A 9583-nucleotide genomic window follows, 5' to 3' on the forward strand; every position below is an offset into this window, starting at 1 on the left:
TTACTCCCAAAAGCCTTTTATTTCTGCTTCTATGGAATTCCTTACATAAGGTCACTGGTGGGAGCATCTGAATAGAAGTACCCTGGCATTTGTTTCTTTTGTCTATGGTCATCCTCCACACAAACACAGGATGACCATAGACAAAAGAAACAAAGGCCAGGATACTTCTATTCAGATGCTCCCACCAGTGACCTTGCTATCTATAGGGTTACTCCCAGGCTATAGTCTTCATTGTTACTCATACTTCTATTCAGATGCCCTCAACTATTGACCTGGTTGCCGCCTTTGTTACTCACAGACAAGGTTTCCCCACCCACCCTGGACACTCCAACAGATATATACTCCACTTGCTTTCCCAACATCAGATCCTCTGAAGATGCCAGCCACAGACGCAGGCGAAACGTCAGGAGAGAATGCTGCTAGAACACGGCCATACAGCCCGGAAACCACACAGCACCCAAATACATTGTTAATTGTCTACCTGACTTGCTATGAAACTTTCCAAGCAAAAATGTTTGGAGGTTTTTAATGAAGGAAAAATAATTCAAACTTCCTAAAGACCCAACTTTTTCTGGAGCGAAATGACAACTAATGTAGAAACATTGGAAAGAAACCGAAGGCTATGCGGAGAGAGAAACCAGGATAAAATAGACCCAGGTTAAAAAAAACTGTTGTACACAGGTATAATTTTGCTGTGCGGAAATGACTCAAGTTGGCTCTGAACAACTGGGTTGCTTTTCTAAGTGGATTGCTTCTGCTCAGGGGTAGATTCCCTGTTTGACTCTCATTGCTGCTGAAAATGTAAAACACTGTGCAGTGTCAACAGAGCCTCCGCACATATATTTTTCTGTGTTTGCCTTTTCGCCTCTGGTGTGCTCTTTGCCTTTCTTAATTTTTACTGGTAATAGGAATCTCACTATATAACCAGAAATGATGGTTGTTTTTTTCAAAAAAGGTAAAAAGTCCACTGGGCTGTGCGGGAGGGTTGGCAAACACAAGAGGAAAATGGCACTGGACTTTCCCCAAATCAGCTTTGAGGAAACCTGCAGAGGAACCAAGGACATCTCAGAAGCTGGGAATATATGCAATAGTGTTGTGTCTGCGTGTAAAATGCTGCGAAGTCACCCACCCAAGCAACTTACCAGGCTCCCAGCTCAAGCTTAATGAACTTCGGGCTTCTTCACCCCATGTATTTTAAAACAATCATGTGAATCTTTACTACTGAAGGGAAAAAGGACAGAGCAGCAATCTTTCTACTCCTTACAACTGTTCTAACTTCAGTAAGGGGTCTTCCCAGACATTCTGTCTCACCTCTGTCAGGAAGCCTGTAAAATCTATCCGGTCAATGCCACTCTCCTTGAAGGTCTCCAAGTCTCGTTTTCCATCTCTGGTTAACAGAATGTCTTCAAAGGTGAAGTTAAACTCATCCAGGCGCTTCTGAAACTCTGCAGTGTACTAGGGTAAAGGGCAGAAATGTCAAACTCACAGAGGGTCCTGCATGCTAAACCTACTATTCCAGAACCCAAACCCAAGACAGTTCAGAACTTGAGACAGACCACGTCCCCCACCATTCTGAATATTCAAACAGCAGATTTTGCCATACCTTAATAGTTCCCCCCAATTGTCTCGTGCTGGCTTTCTCTATGACTGTACAAAGTTCCATCATGTTTTCTTCCACAGTTTTAACTGCCTGATGAGCTACAGATCTCATCTGGGTCTAACTTCACAACAAAGTGTGTTTGCAAGTTTGCCTCAGGGACTATCAAGAGGACTTGTGTTGGGAGTTCCTGGGTGAAAGTTGATGCCCAGGCTTTGGTGGGCCCAGTCTGAAAGGACCTCCCTTTGCCATTTTCTCAAAGTGAAATGGCCTGGGAAATCACATGTCTACTGATGGAGTGTGACTTGCTGTTTTTGGAAAAAAATGTGTTTATATGAGAAGGAAGAAAAAGGCATATTACTCCAATGGTCCTGAATTTGGGCCCCCACGCATCTGTTTCACCCAAGAACCTGCTATGAACATTTGCTTAAGAGTTACTGGGGGCAGAACTGTGAATAGTATATTGTGCCTTAGACACCTTGACAGGAGATGAAGTGGTAAAGGTTGCATAGTAGTGGGCATTTTTCAGCCTAGATTACTTTCTTCATCCATGGGATGGAGGGCAGGGAATAGGGAAGCATATATGAGAATCTCAGTGGGTGCCTCAGCAGAAAATGGAGGACAATTTTGAGAGGTTCAGAGGAAAAAGAATTAGCCAACCTGGGCATCTTTTCATATTTACAACCTTCTTGGGATATTTGGGGTTTTTAAAAAAGGAACCAAGAAAGTCACAAGAGAGCTAGAAAAAGGCTTAACATGGATGTGGTAACAAGTAGTTGGAACCAATAGCTGCTACAGTCACAGGAGACTTTTTTCCCTGTGTGAAATTGTCCCTTTGCTAAGCAAAATGTGATCACTGAGATGACAGTTGAAACACCACGAGATCAGTTCCTCCCTTACCTGTGTGACACTGAGATGGTTGTTAAGACTGTAGCTCTCCTCAAGTTGCAGAATTTCCCAGAGGCCTGCACCATTCCTACATTGCCTGAAATGCAAAGGGGACAAAAGGTCTAGTCTTCTTTCCATCCCTCCACAGTGCCAGAATACTTTTGTTTTGGAGTTCATGGCTGCTGGTTGCATCACTTTTGAAAAAAGCCTGGGTATCCTCCGGAAGATTACCTCACAAGCATTAAGGAAACAAGATTAGAGTGATAAACCAGTGTATGTATTCAAAGTACTACAATAAAAATGGTAGATCTACAATGGTCTTAAACTACATGATAAAATGAAAACAAAACTTCAAGATATTGGAAAACATTTTTATTCCACTCTCCCAAGCTGCTCAGAGCAGCTCATATCACCATCATAGCAAAACCAGCCCAACCCCCCAATGTGATAATATTTGCACATTTCACATTCTTCTTTCAGCTTGTCAAAAATGGGTTCCACATTATTACTATTTATTACCATTATTGTCATTTTTAGTCTGCCTTTCTCACTGGGACTCAAGACGGATCACGAGTATGATTAAAAACTTTCCAGTCAATTAGTAAATTAATTACAAGAGATAATGTCAGTCGGCCATTAGGTAATATTACAAGTTAACATTTGAATCGAATGAGCAATTGCAGTGATCTCAAGAAAGGGAGCAATTGCAGTGATCTCAAGAAAGGGACCCAGCTTTTTCCACTTGCTCCAACAGGCACCACTCCTGAGCTCCCAGGCTTCGTCTCCTGCATCTCAGGATCTGAGCCACAAAAGGTCTGGCAACCCTGTTTATACAATAGGCTACTCCTCACTGTTATTATAAAGAAGGAACATGTGTCGGTGAAAAGCAATCTTGCCTGCTAAAGTTCAGAATGGCAGCATTACCTAACAGAACCTTAAATTCAGCTCCTTGGCTATCTCTTGGGGAGAAACCAGAGGACCCAAGGAGGTCCTACGAAGAGGGTGTCTATTGAACAGCCTTCCGGTAGAATACTCACCGATAAGCAGTTGTAAGGTTGAGCCCCTTCTTTAGGCCTAGGCGCTTGGTGATGTTCATAGAAGGAGGCAGATTGCCAGGTGTGTCAATGAACTAGAGACCAGAAGGAGAAACAAGGTGCATTTTAAGTCTGCTTACATTTGCCACAACAGAGGGACTATTCAAGAGCATTCTCTGTTTTGTCTCCTCAGGCCCATCGTTTCCCTTTGGCATTACTGTTGAAATGCTTTTTGTCAGATTTTTCATTATATTGCTATGATGTTTATGATGCCATAGCAATATGTCTAACTTCTGAAAAAGTCTGCTGCAGGGCGGGGGCGGAAATAGTAGGCATGAGGAGAACACGAGGAGAAAAGACTGCTAGATATGGGCTGGGAAGTTCAAAACTGTGAACCTTTTTGTCTACACTGAGACCAAACCCATTCTAATATAATCTTTCTGAGGTGTAAAGTACAAAGCTGGACCCACCCAAGCTGAAGCCACAGCTGAATACTGGGCTTGGCCAGGCTGGGCACAGTGTTCAACTCTTTACCTGCCTCGTCTACATGGGTCTCAGGCTGCAGATGGTGTGGGTTCAGTTCTGTGCTGCCTGATGCTTCCCAGACCCACATGGAGTCCAGAGGCAGGCATATTTTTCAGGTTTGGGTTTAATAACCTGAACATTTTCATTAAAACCTAGGGTTTTTGAAAAATTCTAGATCCAATAAGCCAGCCCCCAAACTTTAAAAAAATACAATTTTTTGTCCATTCCAAATTACCATTTCACCCAGCATTGTGTATCTCATGTCTAAGTACAGAAGAGGAGTGTACAACGTCAGGCTTTGCAATTAGCAGGAAATATGAAACCTGCAGACTGATAAGGTCTGGTATAAAGGCCATGTGCCCTTTTTTGGTCAACAGAGTCGATTGTAGGATTACCAACTCTGGCTTGGGAGATGAAAGAGACAAAGTTATTCCCTGGACTACACACTGCTAAAGTAGGGGATTATATCCTAGAGCTGATATTCTCTCCCCCTCCCCTATACCCCCCCCACACACACACACACTATGTTGCCATAGAGAAGAATGAGGCTTGTTATTTCAAAGTACCCTCTGTTATTGTTATATTAATATCTTGATATAGCGATATGGGAATTTAGAGGTCCGAATTTACAGGAGTGGAGTGTGAGAATGGGTGTCTTTATCACTGCTTTCCCTTGTGGAGCTTATTCATGGAGATTATGGAGATTATTCATGCTGAAACAACAGCAATAAGCCTGTGTGGTTGAGCTTCTTTTCTGTGGAGTGAAGCTAAGTGGGCTGTGGAGGGAAGACATCCAGGGCAAAGCTGAGTTCACTGGCAAATCTGCCCTGCTTTGCTGGTGAGGCAAATTAAAGTTGTACTTAGCAGTAATGATGTTTGCCATGGAGAGAATGGAAAGTGAAAGTGAGGCTCAAGGAAATACATCCATCCAAAAAATCTTGCCACAACTGACATTTGCCACCACTGCACTGAAGACACCTTGTGCATAATCAGCCTAGGATTCTCTACTATGGTTTTACTGCAGAGTTTACCTCTAAAACAATGTGATATTTTGGTTTTTCCAAGAAGTGATAACATTTGATGCACAACACTGCTCCCATATGTCCCTGCTCCACTGTTGTTGGATACCAGCCCTCATCTGGCAACCCTACATGTAATTCTGGGAGAACTTCTTGCCCACCTGGAAGCTGGTATCCCTAGGCTCTCATTGACTTTGTTGTATGGCTGTCGTGGCTTTTCGAGCTGAATGGCCATGGAAAACCCACAATAATCAGTTGATTCCAACTGAAAAAGCCTTAGACGATCTCATCCTTTTTCCTTCAACAATCTTAAGGCCAGGAACTTTCAGTGATTAATTGGTGTGATTAATCAGTGCAATTAGTCAACAGCAACCATGCATCTGACAAAGTAGGACCTTGCTCAGAAGAGCTTGTATCTCAACACATTTTCTGCAGATTTTTTGAGATTTTTAATAGTTTCAGCAGCACTTTCCATGGACACAGACTTTTCTGGTTTGAGCAACAGAACAACTGGGGTCTGCTTTAACTGACAGTGACCCAATGTTCATCTTTCATGTCATGATTTATGGAAAAAAACACACACACCTGTGTTCATATCTCTCTGTCCCTTTCATACAACTGACCAAAAGAGAGAACACAGGGATAGGCATATTCATTCCAAATTGAGATCAAGTGTTAATTGTTATTTGATGAGATTTAATTAATTAATTGGCATAGTATTTGCATGCACATTGTGCCCAAAGCGTGATTGAATGAAAAGGGCCAGAGATCGCCTAATTAGATCATTCTGCACAGTGGTTGAAAGACACCTTATATTGGATGACACAGAGAAAAGCAAAGCTAAGTGCAGAGAATCTCTGCTGGGCATGGCCTCTGCTTAGCAGAAAAGAAGGGAATCCTGAGCTGCATCATTTTATACTTTCTGAAACCAAAACAGAGTTCCCCAATGTTATATTGCCTTTGAATGCTAGTGCTTTAGCTGGGGCAATTTTCAGATGCAAGATGTAGAATGCCCCTCTCTTCCAACACACAAATCCTTTCCCACAAATGCCCTCCCTCCCCCAAATTCATGTTACTTCAGCAAGCATGGGTTTGAGAACATGTTTTTTGCTGGGGTATCGTTTCCATGTGTGCTTCCAGTGTTCTACATCTTACCAATCGGGTACCATTAAATAGGAAGTTTATTTATATCAGAATGGGGGTTGGATGATTTTCTAGGCTGGGATTTACTGTATTGTGCGTCATTATAAATGTTAGGTTTAAAATGTTCATTTTATGTTATATGTTACAATCTTATTGTAAGCTGCCCTGAGCCCAGCCTTGCCAGGAATGGGCAGGACGGATGGATGGACAGATGCACTCAGCAAACTCTGTAGGGTTGCCAACCTCCAGATGGAGCATGGAGATCTCTTGGAATTACAACTGATCTCCAGATGACAAAGATCTGTTCCCTCGGAGAAAATAGCTGGTTTGGCATAATAGTCCACCAGAGGTGGGATCCAGCAGTTTCTCACAGGTTCCCAAGAGTAGGTTACTAATTATTTGTGTGTGCTGAGAGGGGGTTACTAATTGGTGATTTTGCCACGTGATTTTTGCCTTAGTTACGCCCCTCCTCTCAGCAGTAGTGCGCAGAACTTGAAGCAGTCTAGCAGGAGGTGCACCGGCGTGCGCGGCAGCCTGCATCTGCATGCATTTGTTTCCCGCCCAAGGACCGGCACAGTGGCTGAATCCTTGCCACAGCCCCGCCCAGGAATGCCCCGCCCCCGGGATGCCTGGCCACGCCCCCGTCGTGCCCCGCCCAACTCCATTGGCACTACGCCACAGTTTGAATCCCACCACCATGGGAACCTGTTACTAAAATTTGTGGATCCCACCACTGCCTCATACCCTCCCCGGGATCCACTTCCAATTCTTCAGGAGCTGGCACCCATAGAAGTTTGAATGCTTCCCCCAGAAGTACACCCATGAACATTGGAGGAATGTTTCTTAGGCAGAGTCAGAGGAAGGCTTCACAATTAGCTGAGCAGAGTGGTAAGATACAGGCCAGAATCATCTCACTGAAGCAAATTTGTCACAGCTGAGGGTAAGTACTATTCTGTTCCATTCATGTGGGAAGGAAACTAAAAATACAAATATTCATAGTCCAGACCCTCTCTGATCAGCCTGGTGACTGACTGAGAGTCCTCATGAGCAGAGACCGAGGAGGACCAGAAGGTCAGGGAAGGCCCAGCACTACAAAGGTGATGGCTGCCAATGTTCTGGCAGAGCCTGAGGCCTTCCTGTCAAAGCCTGCAAGGGAAATTTCACTACTAGCCCCTGAAATAATTACCAGGCTTTGTGAACAAAGTGCAAACCCAGAGTGCAAACCCAGATGCATAGCCCACCAGGTAATGCTCCCATTCTGCAGGAATGACAATGACAGAAGACTTGGGCCAAAGTGATAGCTGCACTCACCCCCATCCCACATAGGCTGTGAAATTGATAATTCTTCACAAGTTCCTGGCCAAAACACCCACCAACAGGGCAACGGAGCCTGATTACCTCCTAGCCTATTTCAGCTGAGACTTGAGATGCCAGCCACAGATACAGGCAGAATGTTAGGAACAAGATCTACCAGACCACACAGCCACACAGCCCAGAAAGCCCACAACAACCAGTTGTACCCCTATGATTTCTGCACAGTCTTTCTGATTTTTCACCCACACAAATTCCCACAGAAACTCACCTGGTAGATCTCTTGACTGGCCCAGTGCTTGCACACCAGTGTTTGGACATTTCCTCCAATGAAGAATGTGACAAAGACCAAGAGAATCAACAGCCAGGAGAAGAGGAAGCTGAAGCAGACCCCACTGAAAGAGAAAGAACAAGTAGACTTGACAGATTGACTTGCTGCCTAATCTTCCCAATGCACAATCCCTGTCTTTGCTGAAACTCATAGGGGGAGGGTCTGTAAGGAGTTGCCTGACCTTTCTGCTTAACTTCATCCCCCTGTCTGAAACTACCCATGAAATGTCAAGACTGCTAATTTAAAAAGGAACAAATGCTAGATCAGGGTGAAAACTATAGATCCCTTGTACTGATCAGCATTTGCCAATGACTAGGGAAGGAATACATGGCAGATTATGCACAAGGTGTTCACTGCACAATGGGGCAAATGTTCGTCATGGCAAGATTTCTTGTACAGATGTATTTCCTGAAGCCCCACTTTCACTTTCCATTCTCTCCACGGCAAGCAAGATCATTTCTAGCACGATTTTAATTTGATTTGCTGCCAGAATGGGACAGATTTGCCAATGAGCTCAGCTTTTCCCCAGACATCTTCCCTCCAGCCTTCCCCCTGCCTTGCACTGCCATCCACTCCTTTTCCCTCACCCCCCATCCTGCTACCTCATCACATAAAAGAAGCTCACTCACATGGGCTTAGCTAAAACACACTAATTCTCATATTGATACATCAAGATATCAATATAATAATAACAGAGAGTTTTTGGAACTAACAAACATCTCTGTCTTCTGACAGCAGCAGCAGGAAGTGTGTGTGTGTGGAGGGGAGGGAAGGGAAGGGGAAAGGAGGGAGGGGGAGAGACCCCTTATTTTGCAGCTTGTGGTCCAGGAAATTGCTTTGTCTCCTTCACTTGGGGGGGATTATTTTTGGAACAGTAATATCAATATAAGTGCAGCTTAAAGGGCTAAACCAGCAATCTTGAGATCTTTAATGAGTTCTGTGCCTTTAAGGATTAGTTGATGAGCAGAGTTAAGGGAACCAGGTCTGGGAGAGTTCTCTGTACAAAAGTTCTGTGGCAGTAGTGAATACCTCTTTGCGTGTAAACAGAGAAACACAAGGAGAGTCCACAACAAGCCCACTGTGCAGAGAAGAGCCCTGAGGTAAGTGTTCCATGCATAATGGGCCTATGAATACTGTGCAAGTGACATTTTCCCACTGCAATTTTAGCAATAACATTTGGGCGGGGCCCATACATAATGAGAGCAACTCAATTTGATTAAGTACATCTTTCATGAAAGCAAGACGTTCTCCAGCCTGTCTAGCAGGTAGTTCAGTCAGAAGGCTCGCCGCCACCAACTGAGATTTCTTGGCACTGTTACAAAACAAATTGTCTGGTTCCCTGGGGCAGCTGTGGCAATTAAAATGTTTTAAAACTTAGGTCTGACCGATAGTGCAGATGTGACTGAAGTCTCCTTTGGTAGCTTTATGGGGCCCAACAAAATGGAAACTGGCAACTGAGACTGCTGGCAAAATTTGCTGATTGACCTCAGTAGTGTTAGGGGGTAGCTATGTTCCCTTTCTCACAATTTGACAGCTACTTCCGGTCCCGCCCCCTGAATTAAAAGTGGGAGGGGAATTAAAGGGGGTGAATAAAAAAGCTCTGAAATGTGAGTTTGATTTTATTAGGGTTGTGTGTGGAAATTGTTTTGTGTTTTGTGTGTTTTAACGAGTGGTTGTAGTCTGGGGCAGGGATCAGAGAGTGAAATGCTAGTTTCCCCCGAAGCTGGTACAGGGA

At 44.1% G+C, this 9583-nt stretch overlaps 1 protein-coding gene across 1 annotated transcript in view; it reads right to left on the bottom strand.

Moving 5' to 3' along the window:
- The window catches only part of LOC125441503 (prominin-2-like), a 27967-nt gene extending 20052 nt beyond the window's left edge, over window positions 1–7915 (bottom strand). Inside the window, exons 1-4 of the mRNA XM_048512113.1 lie at window positions 7789–7915; window positions 3523–3614; window positions 2498–2582; window positions 1312–1455 (exon numbers count right to left, since the gene is read on the bottom strand). Of these exons, the coding sequence (XP_048368070.1) occupies window positions 1312–1455; window positions 2498–2582; window positions 3523–3581 (288 nt within the window). The 5' untranslated portion in view covers window positions 3582–3614; window positions 7789–7915. The remainder of the gene's footprint in view (window positions 1–1311; window positions 1456–2497; window positions 2583–3522; window positions 3615–7788) is intronic.
- Window positions 7916–9583: the final 1668 nt, after the last annotated feature.

The sequence above is a fragment of the Sphaerodactylus townsendi genome, linkage group LG12, assembly GCF_021028975.2.
Source record: "Sphaerodactylus townsendi isolate TG3544 linkage group LG12, MPM_Stown_v2.3, whole genome shotgun sequence".
Classification (NCBI taxonomy): domain Eukaryota; kingdom Metazoa; phylum Chordata; class Lepidosauria; order Squamata; family Sphaerodactylidae; genus Sphaerodactylus; species Sphaerodactylus townsendi.